Below are 27,144 nucleotides of genomic sequence, written 5' to 3' on the forward strand. Positions count from 1 at the left end.
AAAAAGGGTCCACTTAGACCAACATCCTTATTTCTCCTTCTGCTTCATCAATGAATTATGCAAGCATTACAAATGGCAATGAGGAGGAAAGGTCGGTTTAGAACAACACAGATTGGAAAATTACACCATTTGTTTAAACAGCATTTATTATTGATTATTCAGCATAAGGCTGATGGAAACGCAAATAGTGGCAGGAATATCATCTGTTTACGTAGGCCCTTTATAAATGTCGGACTGTACGCTCTGTTTAGATCTAAATATTCAGATTTTCTAGCCTTGTTTTAGAAGTGTAAAGATGAATTGGGCACATACTTCCTTGCACCTGTAAATCCTTACAAGGTTCCTGTTACTTTGCTTAAATCACAGAAGACCCAAAATTGGGGTTTACATAGATTAATTTGCTTAAGGCTTCCATCACTGTGCTTTGGGTCACTATGCGTAGGACCATGATCACTTTGTCCCAGTAAAGCAGGTTCCTGGATCATCATGGTTTCCTGGACACAGTTGAATGGTGTCAGCTCCAATGGCTGATTCCCACCTGCCTTTCATAGGATCCATATGATCCAGAGAAAGAAGCTGTTTCACTGCATTGATTTCAGACTTTTGTTTTCATTTTAACCAGCCACAGAGTGGCTTGAAGAACTGACTTTCACTCAAGTGGAATTTGGAAAATTAGTCCCCAGAGGCTGATTGTCAGAGGTCCGTCATGGTGATGTAGGAATGAGGTGGCAGGATCAGGAACCGCGCAGGGTGTGCCTCTGCCTGGCCCTCACACTCCAGAACAGTTCTGCAGACTTTCAGTTCATTGTCCGGTGAAAACCTGGGCCCGGAGCTGTGCCACACAGCCATGGCTCTCTTCCGACAGGTCCTGGAGTGAGTCATTAGGATTCTTCTGTGAATCATTACTTGCGATCATGTCTTCACAGAAAGTGGCCCATTTTGTCCTCTTTCTCATCACAGTGACAAATGTTTGGGCATCTGTCCCTCCCTACTCTACGTGGCCTCAAACAGCAGCAGGTGGTATCTGTGCTTCTGCTCCATGTACCTGATCCCCAGGGACAAAACCTCCATCTCCTGGGGCGCAGGCACATCATGGGGTTCCTGACACAGGGCCACCAGAGGAGTCTGCAGAGAGGTCCCACTCTGCAAGAGTCTTCACGGATACTGTCAGCGCGGTATGCAGCATGTTTTAAAGGCCACCTGCGGCTTTGTCCGTGTTCCACACCTTCTCCTGAAGCTCTCGCATTGTTATTTTTACAAGTCTCTTCCAAAGCCTCCTGTTTTCTTGACTGTTCAACATTTGCCGTAACCAGTGAAGGCCTAACTGTGTTGGCCTCCGCTGAGCCCCTCCACCCTGCACCTCTTGTCTCTGGGCTCCTTGCTCTGTGTTATGAGCCTGCACAGCACTTTCCCGGTTTCTGGACCTCCAGAATGGTGGGCTGGAACAGCAGCCTTTCAGAAGCAGGAAAAGGAAACATAAAGGAATAAACCTAAAGGGTCTACAAACATGGAAGGCACAAAGAGAGCACATTGCTGAGAGAGAAGACTGTACATTCTTTGGAGTAAATTAGCTATTGTGCTTAGAGGAGAGACAGAAGTTGGCCTCCTGAGTGGGAAAGAGAAGCAGAAGGCAGCGTATTCCTCTTGCTTTGGGGAACACACATGGTCCCCCCACATATGCACACTTAGGAAAACTTGCTAGAATCCAAGAGCTGGAAAATAACAGTAACCACAGGTTACCAGGCATCTACAGTAGCCAGATATCTTTTAGCACCTACAGATGCGGAATCACACTCACTCCCAAAAGTGATTCCCGAAGCTTCATCATTCCCGTTCTTGAGGTGAAGAGCTGGAAGTTCAGAAGGCCTCAGTCTGAGCCATAGCATCCATGTTGCACTGTGGACCCTGTTCTCTGGACGCGTGTCGACATCCCACGGCTCCCACTGCTGCTGGGTTGGGGTGAGTTGAGGACAGGTCGTCGCAGTTCCAGCCGGCCTCCAGCCCTGCCTCCACTCCTTCCTCATCCTCTCTGACCTGTCTTCCAGCTTCTCCTCTCCCAGAACTTGACCACCATGTCCCCTGCATAGAAAGGAATTTGTTTGCTCTACCAAACCAGGTGGCTTAGGCCAGGAGGGAAAAGCACTGGGTTCAGAAGGCTTAATTTTGTGACCTTTCTGAATGGTTTAGTCACCATCTCTGGGCCTCAGTTTCGCCGTTTGTTAAATGGGAAGAACAGGGTGGCTGCAGGATAGGATGAGATTCACATTTCATTTGCATTCAGAGACTTACCTGTTGAATGAATGAATAATTGATGAGTTCATATATAAATATGAACAGCGAAGGACACTGCTGAGTGGTAGGCTGGTTCAGAGGCTTCTCTTCAGAATCCAGTAGGCTGCCATTTTTGATTGAACACCAATAAATGGGTCCTATCTACTTAAATGGTTTTGACCCATTGAATTCAGTACACAACATGAAACACCATACAAAACCGAAATGGGCTCCAACAATCTGACTCAAGGAATGAAGCAGATCTTGGAACTTTTGCCTTAGGTGAGGCCAAGGCAATCCTAGTTTGGGCTTTGGACTTGAGGCTTTGTTTTTTTGTTTTTGTTTTAAAATATATCTCAGCAATCCAGAGGAATGCCAGCCCCATGAACTTCTTAAACACACACAGGCTCCTGGTCTGGGGTCTTCATCTGGCTGCTAGGTTGTTTAAAGATGAATTTTTGTGATTCTTCTGGGCTGACACACTGGCTGTCATCTGTTGTTTTTCGAATCTCCCAGTAAACATTGGCAAAGTGAAGGTTTAGGAGTGTATGTTTCGCTTAACATTGGAAGGGTAAATAAAGCCATCAGATTTCACGAGTTTGCTTCCAGTTTTGCTCAGATGGCACTGCCGGTCTGCAGATTGATTGAAATATTTGCAACCTGTGGAGCAGCAGGGTCTGTGTTTGGCAGCAGACAGTATTTATGGACTCGGGGAATGTCGTTTGACAGTTACAGCCCCACGTGAGGCAGTGCAGGCTCCTCAGACCCGGCAGTGGAAAGGGATTGAGTGACATGGACTCTTTGGGTCTGCCTGCCACGATATAAATCAGGACAGCATCTCACTGCTGCATGGAGAGCGGGGGTGGGGTGGGGTGGGGTGGAAGAGCAGTGGAACATGGAGGGAAGCGCTTTGCCCTTTGCTCTCCCTTCTCCTCTGCAGTCCTACAGTGAAAACCCAGGATGGAGCCCAAAGTCGCAGGGCCAGAACATTGTCTCCCCCATTCTTTACTGGGAGCCTGCAGAATAACAATACAGCTCTCTTGTTCTTGTGGAAGGATCTGGAACAATTAGCACAGGTGCTTTGCTGCTTTGAGAGTGATTTAGATTCTGATGTTCTTTCAGTCACTGCCCTGCAGGGTGACCTGGGACAGATCACCGCCCTATGCCAAAGCGTATTTTCTTTCTTGTAACATGAACTCAATATATTTTTTCATATCTCCTACAAAATCAGAAAATACAGTATAAAAAATACTCCCAACTTTGTTTCCTAGGAGAAGAACTCTTTGTCAACCCAGGTGATCCTGTATACAATTACAAAGTAGATAAGAGGGTTGGGCGACTATCATGAATTTGGAGTCGTCCATTAATAAAATATTGTCTATCTATTTAAAAATATTTTATCTTAGCATGACTTGTGATATCCACAGTGTTTCAGCCACTAGCCAATAATTCATCGATTTTACATTTGCTCATGATGTTAGAAGGAAGTTTTAAAATTATATTGGCTCTTGGTACCAAAAGAAACCTGTCAAATTACAGCATTAATAACAGCTAGGGGAAAATTCCACTGTCAATGCGATATACCAGTAAATTGTACCTTATACTGCCAGCTCTTAATTTTCTGGGATGAAAAGAGGATTAGCAAACAGATTAGATAAGTTGAATACAGCTTCACTGGAGATATGATGATAGCACCCTGTTTTTGGGTATTGACTCGTCGCAGACAGTAGGCAAACCAGAATGCCAGGAGATAATCTTGCTTTGTGGAGAATTAGGTCACAGTCTCTGCTTCTGTAGCTCAGTTCATGGTGTGTACATTTGCCAAAGCTTTGCTTCACAGGACAAAGCACACCGTTCCAGGAGGCTCTAATCCACGGAGTCCCCAGGAACTACCTAAAAAGTGAACAGTTCGGCCTACTTGTTCTTAGTCTTAGTTTGGCACTTGTGATGGAGAAGAAAATTTACTTTCCAGAGTTCATGCAACAGTTTTTAAAGAGTATTCCAGACCCACCCCCGACCCCTAGGAAAAGACTTGTTCCCTGGCCAAGGCCCATGCAGGGCTTCTTTACTCTTAAGTACTCCTCATATTATCTTGACCCTAAAGTTTACAGGGTAAAAGAAACATTTATGGAGCAGTTAAGACCAGTTAGAACATAATGACTTGCCTCATTATCACACTCCACAAATCTCTACTTTACAGAGTCCACTTCCTGCCTGCTTTAACCATATGTTTGGCCCACATGAACTATGACGGGTGCCTACACATAGAAATAAATACAGGCAGCGTCTCATTCCCCACCTCAAACGTGCCAAAAATAAGAATCTTTAAGAACTCATAAAGTAATTTAGGACCACATTAATAACAGAAGCACAGTTTTGAATTATGTCTGTAAGTATATGTTTGAATTAGTAATAAAATGTTTTCACTGTCTGTTCAGATATTTAATCTACTTAATAAATAAACAGCTCCTGCAGATCAACAGGTGAAAAGCAGAAAACAAAAAGAACAGTTGACCCAATTCTAAAAAGTCAAACAAAAGAAAAATAAATCTGAAAAATTCAGGGTTATGAGTAGAGAAGAAAAGGTTTAGGATGGAAAACATATTGCCACTTTTATAGATAGAAAATTAACAGAGATGAACATTGTTGTATCATGTGGGAAGAACAATTTAGTACTGTAATCCTAAAGTCTAATCTGGGAATCTCTCAAAAATTTAACAAATACTAGCTGGGCACAGTGGCCTGTAGTTGCAGCCCTGTAGGAGGCTGAGATAGGTAAATTGCAAATTTGAGTTGAGCCTGTATAGTTTAGCAACTTAGAGTCCTTGTCTCTCAAAATAAAAGAAAATACTGCATATGGCTGGGAATATAGCTCAGGACAAAGGCTGTGGGTTCAAAGCTATGGCCTTTTGTTTTGTATTGCCGAAACACAAAGAAAACAAACAAACAAACAAAAAAGCACTTAGGATTTTCATTGCTAGGAAAATATCTTAGAGTAATGGAAAATTTTGAAATTTTTAGCTGTTGACCAAATTGTTATTTAGAGCATGGAATCTTACATAGTTAGCAAAAGTGTAACCTAAAACAATTGTAAGAAGTTGGGCAGTGTTTGTTTTGTATTGCCGAAACACAAAGAAAACAAACAAACAAACAAAAAAGCACTTAGGATTTTCATTGCTAGGAAAATATCTTAGAGTAATGGAAAATTGTGAAATTTTTAGCTGTTGACCAAATTGTTATTTAGAGCATGGAATCTTACATAGTTAGCAAAAGTGTAACCTAAAACAATTGTAAGAAGTTGGGCAGTGTGTGTGTGTGTGTGTGTGTGTGTGTGTGTGTGTGTTTATTTCCCTTTAAGAATACTCAGTTATAAAAAAAAAAACCAAACAATAATGGGGTCTGGGGATTTAGCTCAGTGGCACCATACCTGTCTTTCAAGTGCAATTCCTGAGTTTGATCCCCAGTACCAGGAAAAAGAGCAATAATGGGCATCTTAAAGAAAATTGATACACATTACTAGATTATCTATTAAAGCGTACATGAAAACCTGAAGTAGTAGCAAAATATCGATGTTTTTATTCATACATATTTGGTTTTAGTCTAATAATATAAAATGAAACAAAATCAGTAAAAGTTGAAGTGTAATTCTTTTTTTTTTTGGTTCCAGGGATTGAACTTGGGTCCTTGAACTTGCAAGGCAGGCCACCGAACCACTGAGCTAAATCCCCAGCCCTGAAGTGTAATTTTTAAATGTTCTTTTAAATCATATCACTTTTTAATAAAACAAAAAAAACAGTATGGAATTCTAGAGTGGCCTCTCCATCTGGTGGCCACAGAAGAGAAATGATGTCATGTTCTGTGCACACCCCTTCTAGTCCTGGGTGTGTAAGTGGAAGAATCAGATGACAATTTTCATAGCAGTGATCACTTGCACTTGTGAATATATGCCAATCAGTAGGTACTTCTTAAGTCACAAATTGGCACATAAATCAATGAACACCATATTACTAGGACACAGTACTTTGTTATACAAGAATCTATAGGATTTAGGCTGACAGGAGGGATGTGACAAGTTAATTCCCCTTTTTGGTTATCCAAAAGATGACAGGATGCAAACTTTCCTGGCACCCAGAAGCATTTGGTGTGAGGTTGATATCAGGACATCTCCAACCATGAAGGCATTCAGATGCACGCAGAGGGCTGGAGATGCAGAACAGCACTTACCTGGAGGCTGCTGCAGTGTGAGTCACCAGAGGGGATGTGTATTGATTTCCACAAATGAGTTCTTGTGCTTTTATTTTTATGTCTACTTCTTATTGTGGTCACAGAAAGAGATTTCTTCTCATCTGTGTTTTGAGCTGAAAGTTCCCTGTTTTACTCTGGGACTTGGTTGTGAAGTGAGTATTCTTTCTATCCAAATTGTGTTTATATTCATGATGACTGAAATGACCATAAAATGCATATTTGCTTTAAATAGCTATTGGGATATCCATCTGGCTGTTAACAACAGCTTCTAAAATAGGATGGTATTAATAACACATAATCGGTGAGCATTAGGAAATGGAAATGGTCTGTCAGTTACTCAAGTACGTGTGGTAACACTTCCCATGTCCTATCAACAAATCTGTGGCTTCTCCACATTTTTTCTTGCTAGGAGCTCAGACTTGCTTCATTACCTTGGTGGATTCATCCTTTGGGGACATTTCCTATGTGTTATAGCGACTGCTGGTATCTCACTGCCCTCCGTCCTTTTCCTCCTTCCCTCATTCCTTCTCTCCCTTTTTTCTTCTCTCTTTCAATGTAGAACGTTCCCAAGGACATTTACAGAAAATGGTGGCTTTTCCTGACAAGTATGGTCTCTAAAAAGTATTGCCAAAAGACAGGAAATCTTTAGTACAAATTTTTGGGGAGCTAAGGCAAGATTAAGATGTAGATCATAGAGATATTGTTCTTCATTTTTGGGCAAACCTGGCTGTTTCTGTGAGAATTCATGATCTGTTAATGGCGTAAGAGTTGACCTTCAGCTGCTGGGTTATAAATTAACCTCAGCCATTCCAGGCAGGAGTGGTTCTCTTTTCCCAGTAGCCACCGTCCATGTTCAGGGCTTCACTCTGATTGGGGCATCCCGGAACCAATCATGGTGGCCATTCCTGATTGGTGCAGAGAGGTCATGTGCTCACTGCTTAATACAATGGGTAGGAATAGGTTTCCTAGAAGTGCACTAGGGAGGGAGGCTTGCCCAAAGTGAAGTGTGGAGCCATCCTTGGAGGAAAGGTGTGTGGTGCACTGCAGCACTGCAGTGATGAAAAGCCCTTAGTAGCTGGAGCCAACAAAGATGCATTAAAGTATCTGAGCCAAGACCCCCAGAGATTTTTCTGCCACATCCTGGAGTGAGTACAAAGGACACCAGCACCCCTGTCCTTGCACCATCAGTGAGGCCAGCTGATGGCTTAGGAGGTCCTCTCTTGGGCTCACTCAACAGGATGTTTTTCATGTTGGTCCATGAGGGAAGAGCCTGGCTACTTTTCCTCCTTTAAATCCCACCTTGCATTCTGATTCATGACCCCTCCATTGAGGCAGCAGAAAGTCCAAGTTCAGCTGTGATACCTTTCGCCTTTCCCTGGATGGTGTGTTTCTGACCATTGCCCTGAATATGTGAATGCTGTTGTGACCATCACATCTTGGGTCTTGGTCACTGTGAGTGACATCTGGCATTAATTTCCTCATCATGTACCAGGGCCCTGAGGATCCTTCTGGGCAGAGGTGAGTTACAGCCCACAAGGCAGGGCTTCCTTGTCCTGGTGAGCAGTCTGAGAGGCTGTTCCAGGCCACTGCATCAGTGTAGCAGGAGATGAATTAAGGCCTTCTGTTCTTTCCCTGTGGAGGAATTATGCCTCCCTGAGTCCTGCTCTTGGGATGTCCTCCTCTCTCTAGCAAATTAATATCATCTCTTTTAGGACCAGAGGAGTTTCTGCACATCTTGAGGGCTTGAGGTAGCTCGCACCTTAGAATACCTTTATCTTGCACTTCCAGCCCCCAGGTCTGTGGGATCTACCTCTCCTGTTTGTAGCGTTACCCAGTCTGTTACTGCTGTCCACTTGGGTCTTTTGTAAGCCTCAGCACTAGAATAAAGGCTGTATGAGGGTGAAAGTTACTACAATATTTCCTAGTCGAGAGTGGGGGGCTTAGCAAGTGATTTTTCCAGTGAATGGATCCTGAAGAAATCCTGTTGTATGTGTTCAGTACGATGACAGTCCCTTTATTTATGTAGTTTCATTTAATTCTCAAACAAATGGCTGCGTTGGATGTTAGTTTCCCATTGTATAGATGTGGAAAGCAAGACATGCTTCACTGGGCATAGAAAGCTTACAGATTTCTTAAGGGGAGAGAGCCTAGGCTCAACCTCAGTCCTTCTTGACATTTTAATTTTAGCAACTTCCTTACACTGCTTTGCCACTCATGGAAGGGCCTACAGACTCTGGCCCAAGGACCAACTCTCTTCCACCATATTTTTGGTACCACCTGTGCACTAAGAATGCTTTTTACATTTTCAAACATTTGGAGAAAAGAAATCAAGGGAAAATATTTATTACATATGATAATTGTACAGAAGTGCATCCCAGTGTCAATGAGTAAAGTTTTATTGGAACACAGCTCGGCCGGCATTCCTCCATCCATGTGTTCTCTGGCTTTCCTTCAGCAAAGCGGAGTAGTTGGAACTGAGACCCTGTGGTCCCTAAAGCCTAAATTATTTATCATCTGTCCTGTCGAGAAAGTTTATTGGCCCCTGCTCCTGCCTTTGTTGTTCTCCTTCCCCTGAAGGCCAGACAACAGTGTGGTGACCCCAGGACTCTGGAGCTAGACCACAAAGTTGAGTCTTCTTTGTGCCAGTTGGCTGTAGGAACACAGTAGAATCTCTGATTTTCCTTAACACCAGATCCTTCGCCTGTCAATTGGAAGAAATGCATGGTACCTGCTGCATGAGGCTGTGTGAGGAGTCCCTGAGCCCTCTTCAAGGGACTCAGCAGTTGGAATATTACCTTGAACATAATAAGTGCTCAGTGCTTGCAAATCTCCCCAAGTCTCTCTATGTCTCTCACAATTTTGCATCTTATCTTTATCTGAGAAAGGAGAGAGTTTTCTTTTGAGTTATTCTTTCTGCTCTGTTTAGGTACTTAATGTAGCCCTGCAGAAATTAATTGCTTATTTTGTTGTAATACAGTAATGAACTTAATTAAAAATGAACAACTCTTTTCATTCCCCCCCTTTAACGATTTGGATATTTTATTTTGTAGACCTTTAAAGTTTGAAAGTAAAAATTATATGTTGGTGGCTTCTGTGGGTCTCCTGCAGGAGGGTGACCTGAGTAGATAGCGTCATCCCTGCCCTTTCCTCTGGTGAGGATAGCGGAGCTGGGGAGCTAAGAAGGATGAGCTCCTGAGGATCGCACTGGCATAGGTAGTGAGTAAACCCAGCCCAAGGGATGGGCTGCAAGCTGCTGCCTTTCAGAGACAGCCTAAGAGGTCTCTGGCCTTCTCAGCTGGGCTGCTTCAGTTCCATGTTAGCAGGAGATAGTGCCTGCTTGGGGATTTTAACCTGTGACCCCACTCTTTTCTTGGTGGGGCCTGGGCTTGGAATATTATGCCAAATCTTCATTGAAAAAGTGCCTATGCAGTCATGAAAGGAAAACATGTTATTCCTTAAAAAAATGCCTCAGACTTCCATCCCCATTAATAGATCGTATGAACTTGAGAAAATGTAAAGTTGAATTCTTCTATAATTAGATCCCTGTAACATATTTACATGTAATCAGCCTGCCTCACTGGCAAGGCAAATGTGGTTTATTCTGCTCCCAGGTAGACATCCCAAGGAAAGAGCTGACATGTAGCAGGGACATCGTCCATAGGCTCTGTCCTCTTTGAAATTGTTTTGCACTTGGAAGAACTCAAGAATGTGGCCCAGAATTGCAGAAGGAACAAGCGGATGGAGCCAGAACTTTCCTCCAGGTCTGGCTGATTCCGGTGCTCTTCCTTCTTGCTGCTGCTTCAAGGAACTGGGTTATTAAATGGGTTACAGAGTGGGAAGGTCCTTCATTGGCCTCTTAAACTTGCCAGAAAGAAAATAAACAACTTGCCTGTTTTATGTTTGTGTGCTAGCCAAACATAAAACTCCTTCTTTTTTTTTTTTTTTGCATTAGATATTTCTCAACATCGACAGAAACACCTACTTATTTGAATAATCTTTTAAAACTGTAGGACTGTATAAAGAAGGCATTTAACAAACTATTTTCTATTCCTTTTTCCATTTACACCTTGCTGAAGTAGCCATGATTAATAATTTAAGTTTCTCACAACAGCTTTCTTTGTACACATGTAATGTTTCATTCTCTTTCCTTAAAATGAGTGAACACCCCCCCACCATCCCTGGGTGCTATTCGGCGTCTGGACCAATAAGTACGACTTTAGCTTACTCTTTTGAATAACTGCATAATATTCCATAATCCTAGCAGAGGGTTGCAGCCTCTGAAGAAGATGCATATAAATTTGGTCAAGAGCTTCATGCATAATTTCTTGACTTTGATTAAGAATCTTTCATAATGGATACCTCTGACATGACTTCATGCTCTAAGTTGTATCATGGGTAGGAACTTTTATGTCACAGGTGGTCCTGATTTTCCTTGGTGTATATACCATAAACTGTGATGGAACGGAGATCACTGTTGTAAACCTGGGTTCTGGCCCCGGAAGCAACTACCACACAATCATGCTGATGGCTCCTAGGCAGGCATTCCGGTTTGACTCTGCCCAGGCTGTCCTGTGACATATTGTTTAACACAGTGAGTTATGAGACGGGAGAAATCTAGACTTTAGCCACTGATTTAATAAACTGGTGACTTGGAGATCAGTACTTCAGCATTGCCATCCTCATGGCTATATCTTTATCTAAAATTTATTAGCCAACTTCAAACCTGTTTGCCAGCTGCTAATGGAAGCCTTTTGAATCAATTTGCGCTGATAATTTAAACAGCATTTCAATGTATATTGTCAAAGCAGAAAGGAGTTGCAGCTTCTAGCTAGTAGAATTAATTATTTATTATCCTTTTCATAAAAACTTTCCTAGGCCAACATAACTGAAAATTGCTTAGGCTGTTTAAAACACACACACACACACGCACACACACACACACACACACACACGTGTGCACACAACCCATGTTTTCCAATGGCTAATTTGAAAAATGTCACCATATTAGTTTTCGTTTACATCTGTCAGGAAACATTTATATCTACACGTAAGGATTTCTCTCCCTTTTACCAGATTTTTTTGTGGCATATTTACTTAATTCACATTTACAAATTGGTTTCTGTTTTTAACTGAAGGGAGTTTTTCAGCAGAAATAATGTGTGTAATGTTACAGATCCAACTTTTAATCTCATTAGTATTTGAGTTTAAGCCTTGAATTCCTTTTTTTTTTTTTTGATGAGCACTTTAAAAAAAGTATATTTGCATGCTTAGCTCATAGGCAAAAGCCCTCAGATTAAGGGCACAGCAGCTCTGGTAGTTTCTTCTGCCCCTCATTGCTGAGGGGACAGTGTTCCACGGGACTGTGTGCTGTCAGAAACTGACTCCGGGCAGCCTTTGTTTCCACTCTCATTGACAAGGAACACTGTCCAGCAGAGGACCTTGGAAGATAGGGACACTGTCTTCTGGGGAGCAGAGAGAAGGGCTGTTTACTGACCTGTACAAGAGGGAGAGTGTCTTCCTCTTAGATAAAGCTTAGGGAGATTTACCTGATAAAGTTCGGGATTCCTAAGCCCAGTGTCCCTCAGCATTGACTCCAACCCACTGTATGGTGCTATGCTCCAACCATAGCACCCTCCTGGCCTGCCCCGCACCTTCTGGTGGGACTGGGGCCAGGCAGAGGAAACAGACAGAAACATGAAGCCTATGCTGATTACTCTGCTGTGAGTAAAACAAACTCCTTTGTGTCCGACCCTGGGGTCATGTGTCTTCTGCCAGCTTCCGGGAAACTTGGCAGCTATTGTAAGTTTATAAGGAAAGTAAAATCAGGGCCTCTTCACAGTTTGAAAATCACCTAATAGATCACTGAGATGATAAAGAGCTAGAAATGAAAAAACACAAAACAAAACAAAAACTATGGCCCACAACTCTCCAGCTTGCAGCTGTTAGTTTCTTTGCTTGTTTAAATGACCCTCATATAACTAACAGAGGACTGTGTGATAGAGAACTTTCTGTAACCTAGGTACTCTATTCACTACCTGTGTCACAGAAAAGGATTTGTCAATCTCAGTACAGAGAAAGCTATTAGTATATTGCCTTCTACTTAGCAAGTACAACTTTAATAAAACTAATAATAACAGCAAACAAATACCATTAATTATGTGCACTTTTCACACTTTAATGCCTTTTACCCTCAGAGCTTCCCCCTGAATTGAGTACTGCTATTATCTCCATACAGGTAATTCCTAGGGTTTTTTAATTAGCTTTACATAGAAGAACAGATACAGAGACTGGTTAATTTAGAGGTAAGACTAGAACTCTGTTCCCCATGTAATAGGTGAGTAAAATGTTAAGTTTTTACTAGACACCAATTAGGTGCTTACCATGCCCTTCCAAGTATTTTTTTTCTTTGTTTTTGTTTTTTTGAGACAGGGTCTCTTTATATAGCTCAGGCTGGCCTTGAACTTGTGGCGATCCTCCTGCCTCAGCCTCCTCAGTGCTGGGATTATAGGCATGCACCATCACACCTGGCTTCAGAAGTATTTTAAATACAATTCTCAGTGGTGGGCTCCATCAGTCTCTACCATTTACAGATAAGGAAATGGAGACTCTTGGATGTGAAACTCCCCTACCCCAAGCTGTGTCATCAAAAACTTTGGTCCTAGGATTCTGAACCAATGTCCCTGGGGCCACAGAACTGATAGTCTTTTTATAGCACTTGTGGCCATTACTTTGGCCTGTTTTCAGAGTAACTAGTTATATTTTGTTGTTGTTTTACAGCTTTCCTGAATTAGTACTTCATGTTTGCTGTAAATTGTTTCCTTTAAATTGACGCGCCTATGCAGTTTGAGGGCATTTCTCTGGTCTTTGGCTCTTCTAAGGATGAAGTATCCACTTTCTCAAGACTGAGCCAAAGAAGAATCCTGAAGTATTCCATAATCCTTGATCCACTGTGAAAAAGCAGGAAATAAAGTGAGAGATCTGTTTTAGCGTGAAAGACCTTTTGTCAGAAACATAAAGAGATCTATTTCAGAAATCTAAGCAGATCTATTTTCACTTTCTGTTTTTGTTCAGGTGAAACAATGGGACTGAAAGGACACAGCATCTAACAAATGCATCAGTACTATGCAGTGTACAAATAATTTGTTTAATTTGGGGTAATCCGGTATCAAACTAAATTTTTTTATATTCTGTAGAGCTGTATAATTACATATCAAGGTGATTGCCCCCAAACCTATTTCAGGATAATAAAGAATGAGTCTATGGATGCTGTCCTATGGCATTTTGTAGTGTATTTTTAAACGATTACTTTTGATGATTCCCTGTGCTGTCCCATCCACAGATGGTTTTCTCAGTCACCTGACTCTCAGGTCTGTTGTAGTCCTGGGAATTTTGCTTAGGTTGAAGGAATGAGTCCATGTATCTTGTCAACTGGAATCACAAGCCCATGTAAACTCACTCTTGCTTCTGGCATCTCATCCATCGGAACATAACTGCAATGTGCTGAAGTTTCACATTGTTATAGCTAAGAAACATGCCCACATTTATCACCTTCCCGAGTTCTTTTAGCATTTGAGCACTATGGGTAGTCTCAAGATCCTGAGAACCAATTATGAGAATGTCAGAGCTCTCAATTCTTCAAGATCTGGATTTTCATCAGGTAACCCATGTAGTATTTCAATTAACACATTCATGATGGGGTCGTAGTTTGCATATCTCACAAGGCAGCTCTGATTTGAATGTGTTCCCTTCCCATTGGCTTGAACCACCAGTGGCACCTGTATGACTGTCCCATGATCAGCATGGGACAGTCATACATGTACTCTGTGGTTCAGGCCAGCATCCCTTTTTCTCATTTTCCTGATAGAATCACAAAAGTTAGTTGATGTTTTTAGCATAGCCTTTGAGGAGGAAATTATCACTTGTCTTTGGATTTTTCTTTACTTCATGCTTATTATAGAGGTTAGCTTTTCCAGCAGTGAGCACAGCTATTTGAGTATTTGCTCAGAGGGCAAGGTTGGTGGTGGGTGATGGAAAAGCTGCTTTCCCATCACCTTGGCTTAACAATATCTAACATGTAAGTCATGTGAGGTAAGACTTTTTGGCAATATTCACACAACCCAAAGAGCATGGAGAATTTAGCCCTACCAGTCCTGCCTGGCTTTGTTTTCCCAAGAATTATATTGATTGATTTAATTTTTATTTTTATTATTACATGTTTGCAGTACATAATGGTTGCATTTATGATGGAGAGTTGCTATATGTATATAACACATCTTAATTCTTTTTGTATTCCCTCCCTTTCCCTTACTCCTCTCTCCCCTTATCTCTCAGGCCCCTTCCCATTTGCAAAAATCTATCTTCCCAATTCGTAATTCATCAATTTCTCATTTTGCTCTGTATTTATACTTTGGGTTTCTCTTAAAAGAGGAATCGTGTGATATTTAAGCTTGTGTGTCTCATTTATTTCACTTAACACTATGGTCTCAAAGTGCATCCAGGGATTATTACTCCTTGTGTGCAACTGAGTCAGGCTGACCACTGGTCCAACTCAGGCTGCACACCCTATAAGCCAGGGGAGGCTTATAGGCACAGAGAGCTCATCTACAAAATGAGGGTGATTTACTTTATCTATTGTTGCATGATAAATTACCCAGAACTTAGAAATTTAAGGCACCAACTATTTAATTTCTTTTGTGATCTTTGTGAATTAGGAGTCCCAGCAGGGCTCAGTGGGGTGGTTCTTCTGCTCCTAGTAGTGTTGTCTGAGCTCACTCATGGTACTTTGCTAGTGATGAGTTAGACTGGCTTTCAGCTGATATTGGATGTCATCCATGAGTCTGGCACCTTCCTAAGGATGACTACACTGGGACTGTTGCCCAGAGACCTACATGCGGCCTGTACAGTCTGGCTGACTTAGGGTAGTCAGATATCTGATACAGTAGCTGAGGGCTCAGAGAAAGAGGAATCCAAAAGACAGGAAGTAAAAACTTCCAGTTTCATAAGGCTGGCTTTGAAGTTGGCAGACCTCTACTTCTATGGTCACTACAGTTACAAAGACCAGACAAATTCAACGAGTGTAAGACATATACCTCACCTTCTGATTGTGGAAGAGTTAAAGCATTTACAGCCATCTTTAGTCTTCCACAGCAAGTAAGAGGAGCATCTACCTCATTTCCTACAGAGCAGGCTTAAACTTCCTGAACATTAGGTGAGATGATTGTGCACTCAAAGTGGCAAGAACTCTATAGTTGATATTCAGAAATTATAGTTCATAATGATAATAGCAGTAATGCTAATGCTAATAGGAATATAATATAATAATAATAATAATAATGATGATGATGATGATGATGATGATGATGATGATAGGATAATGTTTGTTTTCTCTTCGCTGGACTATATGCCAGCTGTTTAAAGTCTAAAAGCACTCATCAGAGAGGAATAGGGCATCATGGTTTAGCTTTGACTTCCACCTCTGCAAGGCACTGCACTCTACAGTGGCTATGTTGAGAATTTCTGGGTCCCATTTGTCATTAAGGTTCCATCTCCAGATTCAGGGATATTAACAATTAATGGCTGTTGATTGCATACAAGTTATTTTTTTCATGGTAAACTCATTCACTCCTCCTTCACTTCCGCTCCCCTAATTCTGGGCCTTGTCTCTTTCCTTTTCAGTGTTAGACTCTCCTAACTGTTATTCTGCCTCCCAATGGCCTTTCTCATTTTCACTGTCCTCCTGCTTCTCCCAGTGTTACTAATGTGTAGCAGCACCGATTGCATCCAATTGCACATATCCTTAGAAGACCTGTGATGTTATCCTGTTGCTGGTCAGGTCCAGACTTCCTAGCTTTCAGCTCTACCTTGACTGGCTTACATATAGTGTACTAAATGTATACCCCATACAGTTGTTCTTTCTGAGTTTCTTTAAGGTTTTTCGGGTGGGGGTTGTGGAATTCTGAATAAACAGCTTCATTTATTACCTAACTCTCACACTCAAGTGTTTTCCCACAGACTGACCTTTGCTGTGCCAGGCAGAGAACAGCATGTATTCGGAGAGCTTGTTCATTGAATAAACATTTATTAAGCCCACACCATGGGGAGCCATAGAAGGAATTTAGGGAGGGCCTAAGAAATGATCAGACTTGCTTTTTGGAGATTATTATGTCAGCCAAATGACAAAGGAGAGTGAGGGTTCCCGCCAGGGGATTATTCCAGTCACCCAGGCAAAAAAATGTTGAAGTCTTGAGTGAGTGTGTTTGTCACGAGTACAGGGAGCAGGAGACAGTGTGAGAGGTGCTAAGGGGGCTAAGTCAGTAAGCTTTGATCAGCAGCTGTAGATGAAAGGCATGGAGAAGGAAGCATGAAGGGCTGACTTGGGGATAGTGGAGAGTGAAATGGAACCATCACTGAAGAGAAGATGTGAGAGGGGAGTGTGCATGGTAGGAAGGTGAGGAGTTGGTTTTAGCCTTCTGTGTTGACTGCAGGATGCCTGTGGCGCATGTGGGGCATCCAAGGGAAGGGGTCTGTTGCCGTCTGGATGTTGATATGGCACTTGAATGCGGACAGGGTGAGATCTACCAGGCACAATGATAGGAGCAGATTTGAACCAGAGAACCCAGTGTCAGGCTCACCATCTTGTCTTAAAATCACTCAGTTATTTCCAGTTTTTAAGCTAGTTTTTTCCTAAAACTCCAGCAGATTTTCCACTGTGGCCCATAATTAGGATGGACTAGAATCCCATCTTGTGCCCCAGAGGCTGCGTGCCACATTTTCCTCCCTGCTGCCTGCTGCTGACCTGCACTTTCCGCTGCCACTCCTCATCCTCCAGCCCTTTGCGTTTGACTCCTACTGACATGTTGAAGCCCAATGCGTTTCAAGATTCCGTCTGCTGAGTGTTATCACCGCCCCTCCCAACTCTCCACATACTTTTAGAAATTGTTTCTGATGGAATTATCACTTTTTACAAAAGCATTTTATAGTAACAGCCAAGCTCATCTCTATTTCCTCACTGGTTTGTGAGCTCCTTGAGGTGAGGATTCATGCTGGGTTCTCCTCTTTTGTTGGATATGGTGACTCATGGAGGAATCTGAGGCCAGAGATGAGAAAGCCTAGGTGTCTGCATAGGCAGTGTCTCCCTGGAACTGTCCCCTTCCCCTGTCAGCTGCTCTGTCTGACTGTCAGGACTGGATCTTCTCCTGTGAAAGTAGAGAAAAACAGTGGTCAGCAGGGCCTGTCAGAGTAGGACTTGGGGTTCCTATGCCTCTGATTCCAAAGGTCGTTATTCTCTAGCTTTGTCTTCTGTGCTGGCGTCAGGCTTCCTGTCCTCCCAGGATGTGCTCACTGCTGCTTTTAGCAGAAAGGCTGCTCTAGATTTGTCTCTTCCCTTGGCTTTCTCTTTGGGAAGACAGAGAAATTTTTTCTGAAAAAATGCCTATTCTGTCAATAGCTGATTGAGTCCCAGACAGCACTTTATGAATGTCCACTCAGTCCCTACTGCCTACAGGGATTAAAAATAAAATTCTCTATAGCGGTGTGAGATCCTTCTATTCCTTTCTGGCCTGTTTTTTTTATCTTATTTGCTTCTCTGTCCAGGTCCAAAGTCATGGTGTGAGCCCATTCTGCTCACACTTTCAGTTTGGTCTTATAGTGGGGTCCTTCTAAGGTGTGGAGCACATGGCCTTCGCTGATATGTGTCTCTTGTACTTGTGGATATTTTAGTATAACGGAAGAAATGATTTTAGGATTGTGACGGTGGAATTCTGCCTACCGAAGCACTTTGTTTGACCCTGTTCTTTGTTTTAAGTGGAAGAGTTCATTTGAGAAACTGGATTTTTGGTCTCTCTCAGAAAACCAGATGCCCTGGCAACACACTTCGCAGCCCTTGGCTCCGTGGCACAGCAGAAGTCCCAGGCCTGCTCACGCCTGTCACTCTCTGGTGTTTCATGCCTGTCCCACTTTCCACTTAATGTTCAGTTTTCCCTGAGCCAGGAATGGTTGTGAGCAGTCGTGTGGAGGTGGGCTGTGGTCGATAGCTTGCTGACCTTCTCCTTTGGCTCCCAGACTTGAGGTGGCTCAGTTGTCCCTCCCAGCCTCAGTTTTCCCCTTTGGCAGATGGAGTAACATTTAGTTAGTGCTTCTTTCGAGGTAGCTCTGGAGTAGCTCTGGGCAGAGAACAGGCACTGAGCCAGCAGCATTTTTCGTGCCGCCCATGTTCTGTGTGTCCTTGTGCCGGAGAGGAGAGAAGACAAAGCAGCTCTTTCCTGGCCCCCTATAAACTCTGCCAGATTTTGGCCCTATTGTAACCTTACTGTCCTTCTTCTTTTTCTGCTGACCACCGTGAGCAGCCTGGAACCTTTCTGGAAACAAGCTGGTTGTGATCCATAAATAAATAAATGAATCAACTGCAGCTCTCGAGCCCAATTCGGGGCTACGTTTGGCATCTCTGTATGCCGAGACCATGTGGCTGTGATCTCTCAGTGTCCTGCTGCAATTGCCACTTTAAGATTGTGAGTAGCTTTTAGCATATTAAAAATAAAATCCGTTGCTTTACACTCTTACCTGGAAATGGGGCGGAGGGCGGGAGCGAGGATATGTACTATCTGAAACTTAGGGAGGCTTTTATGAACCGGGCCATCTCTCCTCAGTCCCCATTTTTCCTCCCGTCTCTGAACCCTCATTAATTTTTCACAGGCTGGTGATGGATAGTTTTTATTTATTCACGTCTGAGGTTCCGTTGTGTGAAAAGGACTCATTTTCTAACATTACATATTCATGGCTTGGGATAGATGGGATAAAGAACTTATTATTAATGTGTCACTGTGGGAAACTTACTCTAGTTCATTTGCGAACCTTGTTAAATTCGGTGTGGTCAGCAGACCCGGCGAAGTTTTGGGTACCTTCTCTCAACTGAGGGTGAAGACCAGAGTTTGCCTTTGCTTTTTCTTGATGCAGTAAAATGAGTTCAAATCTTGTTTAAATCTTTGGAAGTAGTAATTTGAAGAGGAGGAGAAGAAGAAAAAAAAAAGGACACCAAGGAGTGAGTGGAGAAAGAAGCTCGGGTTTTGCACTATTCAGCCTCATTTCTCTTGCCTTCTGTGGATTTCCTGCTGGGTTTGTGTACCAGTGGATTCCTTGTTAACAGGTGACGTTAACATCACTTTCTCTTTTGCCCCTTGCCAGTTCTGTACTCTGTCCTTGGGGTAAGTTGCAGTCTTCCTCACCTGTGAATTCATCCGTCTGACCCACTTTCTGAATTCCTGAGAACTCCCACTTAGGAACTCCCACTGACATCACAGAACTCCTTGCCTGGGACAATACAGGGCATATTAACACACCATCTTGTAAGGCAAAGCTGCGGGGAAAGGGCACAGCAGGGTACCTGGCCCAATCTGCTTCCATGTGAGCTGAGTAAGAAGGAAACATATGTTGCATGCAGTTCTCTGCAGAGACAGTGCTGAGCCCTGGCATGGATAGGGACAAGGTTTTGAGGGATTTGTTGGCTGTTGCACCGTTGCCAGATTTGGCTTGGCTGTCTCATGGCCAGTGGTCAGCGCATGTTAACAAACTCCCCCGAGTGAGCAGAAAAGCAAAGTCAGTGTGGAGGAAGAATACCTTTTAAGATCTGGAAATCCTACAGATTAGGCGTCAGATTTGAAGCACATCCAAAATATTAACAATGCTATGACCCTCCCTAAGCTTTCCTATCATGGAAATTTCAAGCATAAAGTTTGTTCATGATAACTCTGCCTTCCTTAGGGATTTTTTAATAAGTGCATTTTTTTGATCTCCAAAGTGATTAGCTCATGAAGTTGATGCTGGGGTCTTAATGGTGTGAGTGGGGACAAAGGAATGAAATATCCCTTAAAAGGCATCCTCCAACGATGCTTCCATAATGCAAAACATTTGTTTCTCGGCAGGATCCCATTGGCGGTTTGCTCATATTATGTTGCCGTTTATATTGGAAAGGCAGGCAGCGTGAAAACTGTAGTCTATTAAGAGTTTGTGAGTGTGTGCATGTGTATACAGTGAAATAATATCCAGTGTAATGTGAAGTGACAGTCAAAATTACAGCTTTTCTCTTGCCGCAAGGGTACTTCTCTGCCAAGTATAGTAATATTGTTGCAGCAGTGTTCAAGGTTGTCAGCAATTCTGGCTTCCTCTGCAGAGAGTCATAATAGTGTGTGCGAGGAAGGAGCTTCCTGTCAGGGGAAATACTATAATTTTGATATATATTTGTTGGTGCCAAGCTGCAATTAAATAGGAGGTATTGGAAGAAGGTTTCATTTAACCAGCTTGAATTTGTTAATTAATTAGCAAAAACTTATATTTGGAATGCTTTAAGAAACAGTTTCATGTTGTTGTTATACCTAGATTTAATACAACTGTTTGTTGTTATTGTTGTTATTGTTGTATGTCTCTTAAATCAACATGCCATTCTATACTAGAATAGAATAAAAATTTGGATAGAATTTTGTGTCAAATAAATGTCTCAGGCGTAATTGTGTAGACAAGTTTGAGCAGAAGCAAAATTTTGTACAGAACATATTCCACAGAAAAATTTCATATAGGAGAAAAATTTTCAGTCCCTTGAAGGAAAAAATAAAACAGCTTGAATAATATTATTGATTGCATCTTCTTTGGCAGGGGGTCCCTTCGTGAGCCATTCATGTTTTGAATTCTACTTTGGTAGATTCAGTATTTGGAGAAACATCCATAAAATGATTTAACCTTGGTCAATTGGCAATTACACTGTAGGACTTTTCAGAGGAAACAGTTTTCTTAAAGTATGTGTATATGTGGTACATATCCATGTATCTATATCTAGACCTATATCTGTGTATTTATTTGCACAATACTAGTTCATCTTCATAGTAGTTTATAATGGTGCTACCACTCCTTTCTTTTCCAGAATTCGGGTAGTCACAAGTCTCTTAGTACTAATTCCTTCCATTCTCATGAAAGAATAAGGATGTAGCCAGAGTTCACTGCCAGCTGCTATTCAGACAAAAAACACCTTTTATTTTAAAAATGAAAAGATCATAGGAGACTGACTTAGTGATAATATATTAAAATTGGTAAGACAGTTATGTGTGAAGAAAGAACAGGAAGATTGTGTTGTTTTATTTGTTTTATTTTTTAGGGTGCCAGGGACTGAACTCTGGACCTTGCGCTCGTGAGGCAGGTGGCAGAACCACTGAGCTAAACCCCTGGCCTTTTTGTGGTACTAGGGATCGAACTCAGGACCTTGCACTTGCATAGCAGGCAGTGGCACCACTGAGCTAAATCCCCAGCCTGATTGTGTTGTTTTAAAAAGAACTATTTAAGTTGGAGGAGTCACTATCATCTTGTATTGAGCATTGTGCAAATGGAATTTCAATAAAATATGAATCCAATACCATTTTATATGACCACGAAATGTGTCTGCCTTTGTCTCTTATCTGCCATGAAAAAAAGAAATATTCCCAAAGTATATTACAAAAAATAATTAAGCAACTTTTTGTAGTTATTTTCTGAGGTTAATTATTATCCTAAGAAATCAATTTCAATTTCTTCAGTTTGTGAGACTCATTTGTAATTGAGTGTTTCTAGAAAGAGAAAGAATGAAAGTGTTAAATGGGAGGCTTTACTTCCTCCAGAAAGTGCTGCTGCTCCTGCTGCTACTGCTGCTGCTGGCAGTGATTTTTCCAGAAAGCTCTTGCCAGTTTCTGCTCCACTCTGGGAGAAGGTATGGAAAATGTAAAAGAGCCATTTGAATCTAATGTAGTTGGTTGGTTTACAGTTGTTAAAATAAAAACCAGGTAACCTTGAGTCTTCACAGAAGGAAGATCCTGGCTCCTTCTTGCTACCCTTTCTGACCAGTCTGCGCGGAGGGGTGTCTTGTTGGAGGAGAGCTGGTGTCCGTCTGTGTTTGTCACGGCTGCCTGGTCCTAGGACACAAAGGAGTGCAAAAGGAAGAGGGGAGAGAAATAGAAATCTAGAACAAGAAACAAAAATGAAGTAAATGAATTAGTTTCCTTTCTGTCTGAGCCCCTACAAAATTCATCAAAGGTATATTCTATTCTTACTGGGTACTACAGGAGTTTATACTCAGGTCTGTAGTGTTCCTTTCCATTAGAACTCATCATCATGGCACATTCTGCCCAGGTGGAAGAATAGTTTGGTAATGGTGGGATTTACCCTCAAATTAAGTATACTTTTTAGATACAGGTTATTACTTATTCTTCTGGGGGGCGGTTCAAGATAGGTCTTGCCACATCGTTCAGGCTGGCCTTGAACTCACTATGTAATCCATACTGGTCTTGAACTCACAGTGATCCTCCTGCCTCTGGAGTGCTGGGATCATAGAGTGTACCACTATGCCTGGCTCTAGCCACAGGTTGTTATGATTTTGTTTAAGAGTTTCCTTATTCTTGATCACTTTATCTTTCACTACTTGGCATAGAATTGCATATCAGTTACTATGATGGACATTACATAGCACTGTTTGGAACAATAATTGGATTGATAGACATGACATATGCTTTTTATATTTTAAGATTGATGTGCCCATAAATTTTGACATTCAAAGAAAAAAATGATAAAATCATAGCATCAGGTAAGAGAAGCAACTGGTTAGATGACCTGGACACTGATTTACAACCTGTAGGATCCCAATAGACTGGAAGGTGAGTGTGGTAGAAGGGAATTGACAGGAACAGACCCAATTCTCCATTTCCTTCACAGGGCTTTACTCTTGTGCGTGAAAGACTCAAACTAGCTTAGGCATAAAGGGTTGTTGTTGGTTCAAAGTGGCCAGCAGCACTAGGCAAACCATAGGGCCTGGCTCTGTGCCAATAAGACTTTGTGCATAGATGTGGAATTTGAACTTAATATTACTTCTCGTGTGTCACAAAACATTACTCTTTTTTTCCCTTCCCAAACATTTAAAAATATAAAGGATTTTTAGCTCTACCGGAACATGTGGTGAGAATCCACATTTGGCCTAGAGGTTGCAGCTTGCCATCTTCTTCATTAGGTCATCAAGGTCTTGTTTTTATCTAATATGTTGGTGATGATTATGTTTTGTGTGTTATATTCTTCAAGGAGAATGTTGTAAGATTGGGGATCAAGCTTGCTAAAACACAGCCGTACTTTTCCATCTCACCAGCTCTGGCAACAAGAAGATGTTTTCGCCATTGTCCCCATCACAAAAGCCATAGAGAGAACCAAATTTAGGCTTGTTTGTGGCACACACCTCCCCCGAGTCAGTCATGGCCCTGAGGATGGAGTTCTTTGTGTAGCCTGGAGTTAAATTGTTGTGCCTTCACATGGAGTCAAGGTGGCTCAAGTCCCTAGATGAAAAATGAGGTCCATTTTAGCAGTAGGAAGCACAGAGGAGAACATCTCAAACAGAAAAGTCTATAGCTTTTTGAATCCACTGTGGTTCTCTTAAGACTTAAAATTGGAATGTTATTTTCATTTTTCTGAAAACATAAGAAATCATCAGAAGGGTGTTGGATGGGCTCTTCCCAAGGGCCTGCAAAGCACAAGTCTCTTTGTAAACTGTACTTCAAGGCCAATGTTCCTGTTTCCTTGTCTTTGATACCTGCCCTAGGATGTGTTCTGCTCCCTAGAAGTGCTGCTCAATGAGATTTCTCATTCAAGTAATTTGGTGGTGGAGGCAGAGGCTTGCAGCTTTCAGCACTACAGTGAGTAGAGGGTTGGGATATTTCGAGCAAGAATATAGCCTTAGCCAAAGACCATCTTCAGCCCAATCCCATGGGGGAGCTCTGGAGTGTACACTGGGCTGCAGAGGTGGTCCTACCTGAGGCAAGAGATTGGCTGGTGGCTGGCAGTGAATGGATACTTGCTAGGGAAGTGGAAGTCATGGTCATGGTCTCCCAGGGCAGTAGGAAAGGGTTGCTGTGAGTTACCCATCCACACTCACAGGTATTGGGGTGGATCTGCCCAGGGAAAGGGCCTGGGGTAAGGAGGAAGCACTGCAATGCACTCATTTCCACCAGCCAGAACGTCCTAGAAAACACTTCATCTGTGCAAGGAGGAACCACACAGGTACAGACACATGCTCCCAGTGGGTATTCACTGCTGTTCCCCAAGTGCAGGTGTCCAGAGTGACATCAAACCTTTCCTCCTGCCCTTGGCCTCACACTTTTGCTTTATCCTCTGCCCCACTTACTTCAGCAGAGTGATCCTCAGATAACTTTTGTTTAGTGAAACTCAAGGCTTTTCAGAAGGCTGTGCTAATGTCTTCTTTTTTAATTGAGTAAATATATTACACACAGCTGGGTAGGCTGTTTCCTTGCTGGCCTTGCTGCTAGACTTTGAAAACAGATACAGTTTTCTTTATCACATGCAGAATGAATGTGGCAGTTATTCTTAGTTTCCTGTGGCTCTTCTCCTTTGGAAAATGTATTTACATAGACATTTTTGAAGCCATTTTTAAGATACTGAAAAATTAAAAAAGAAAAACCCTTCCCTTCCCCCAAACAATAGTTACATAGTGACAACAGAGGGTTGAGCTAAATTCAGCTACGTCAAGGAAGAGCAATAAAAGGAGATGGATTGTTCTCTAAGCTTCACTTTATTGGATATTGTAATTGACATATAGTTGTCATTTATAATCATCTGTCCATTCCTGTGAGTTGGGAGCAGTAAAGTTAATTGTGGCGGCTCATTTGCATTAATCTCACCTCTGAAGGGTACAGTAACCCATTAATATCATGTCATGATGAATTATCACAAATAACATTGAACATATTGATTAATGATCTCTGAGATTTGTATCTCGTTAAAACATTTTGTTAGCTCTTTAAACTTTTAAGCCAACAACCCTTTCATGTAGGAGGGGTTTGGAGATCATCTGAGAGATGGTGGTGGGTGTGGTATATTTTGTAGGATCAGTGGTTTCAGGAGTTGGATGACCCACTTCCCATTAGAGTTTATTTCCTTTTCTTCTAGAAGCCATGCATAACCTTCTCCTCCTTTTCACTGCTTGGAGGTTTCTTCAGAACAGTGACTTCTTTGATTAAAAAGTGGCTTTTATTCTCAAATGGAATGATTTTAGTAAAACTTTTTCAAAATCATGCTTTCTGCACCATCAGCTGACCTTCTGTATCTCTTGCCCACCTGAATATGCCTGCTACTTTGAAGCACAGAAAGCTACTTTTTGTCCTTTGCAACAACAACAACAACAACAACAACAACAAAAACAAAAACTCCTGAACTTATATGTTAACAGAAACATAGACTCCAAATAGGAAGAGTTGCTTGAGATGAAATACTATCATTCAAAATATCATTTAATGAACTGTTGTTTTATAGAATGATTACTCTTTACCTAGGCACCTTTAACCTTTAGGACTGATTTTAGAAGATTTTTTTTTTATGTTCTCCAAATTAAACAAACAAATAAGATTAGCAGAGAAATAATCACACTGGCCACATATACCATTGTAAGCATTAAGAAAATATTGGTAGGGGAAAAAAATAAGAACCAAAATATATCATGATACAATATATATCATGATATATCATGATACAAGAAACTAAGAACCAAGATATATCATGATACAAATTCCCAATGAAGTCATCATATTTGTATACCTAAAATGTACCAATAAAATTAATGAATAAAACAAAATGTTGGTAAATCCTCATGAACAAAACCCTTTATGGAATTTCCTGGGAAACATTTAACTATAGTAGACACAGTAAAGAGAAAGGCTGATATACTTGTCGACTTACAAAGCCTGGTTCTAATGGCTTTTTTCCTTCACCAGTTGCAAGAGTGATGCAGTATTTGATCTTTCAGTTTTAGATATTTCTTCCACTGATTTTTAGTGTTTAGTTTGCTTTCAGCAAACTGGCAAAATGTATTTAACAACTGTCAAGATGTCAGAACCAGTCTCCTGTGCTCTGTCTTTGGAGAAGAATAGGTTCATCTGCCTGAAATAAGGGTGCAGTAAAGATGGTGTCATAAACACTTGGCTAGCTTGAGTGATCTGAAACCCAGAGGACAATTCTGGGTATGGACAAACTGCAAATGCTCCTCTGTTTACCTTGGGTCCATTGTTTCCCCAATGAGTGAGAGATCAGGACCCTCCGAAGCCTTGTGAATATCAAGAGTCAAGCTCTATGAAGGCCCATGGGTTGGACTGTTGAGAAAAGTCAAATGCATGACGATGGCTAAACATAGGTGGGAAAAGGTGTTGCAGTTATGCCATGTTTGTCCCTCTAGCTAGCAGGTAAGGACAGCAATTCTATTCTGACTTACTTTTGGATGCTTGCTCAGTTTTACAGAGTTCTAAAACCATAATCGGACCATATGTGCATCAGTCTTTGGGCCTAAATAGCCAAGGACAAAGTAGATTGCTTACTTCTAAGAGCTCTTCTGTTCCCTTGTCAGGCCTGTAATGTTCCTCACCCACTGAGTATTTAATATCTGTGTTTTCAAATCAAAGAACAGGCTTTTTGTCTCCCAGGATAGTATCTTGTAAAGCCAACCTCTTTATTACTTCACCAGTTTAAAGCTTTATTACTTGCGATCTAAAGCCTGCTAGTGAATTATGCATGTTAGAGCTCCCAGCCCCATCTCCACCACTTTTCCTCCACCTTTTGGGGGGTCCAGTT

General features: G+C 41.8%; 1 protein-coding gene across 7 annotated transcripts in view; it reads left to right on the forward strand.

Annotated features, from left to right (window-relative positions):
• Nucleotides 1–27,144, forward strand: part of Wwox (WW domain containing oxidoreductase) — a 972,155-nt gene that overhangs the window by 115,458 nt on the left and 829,553 nt on the right. Inside the window, exon 1 of one of the 7 annotated variants that reach the window (XM_033757879.1) lies at nucleotides 18,961–19,022. The exons of the other annotated variants lie outside the window; for them this stretch is intronic. Within the exon in view, the coding sequence (XP_033613770.1) occupies nucleotides 18,963–19,022 (60 nt within the window). The 5' untranslated portion in view covers nucleotides 18,961–18,962. Of the gene's footprint in view, nucleotides 1–18,960; nucleotides 19,023–27,144 lie in introns of those variants that run through there. 7 annotated transcript variants of the gene reach the window in all.

Source organism: Fukomys damarensis, unplaced genomic scaffold, assembly GCF_012274545.1.
Source record: "Fukomys damarensis isolate Sample0158 unplaced genomic scaffold, DMR_v1.0_HiC HiC_scaffold_32, whole genome shotgun sequence".
NCBI lineage: Eukaryota > Metazoa > Chordata > Mammalia > Rodentia > Bathyergidae > Fukomys > Fukomys damarensis.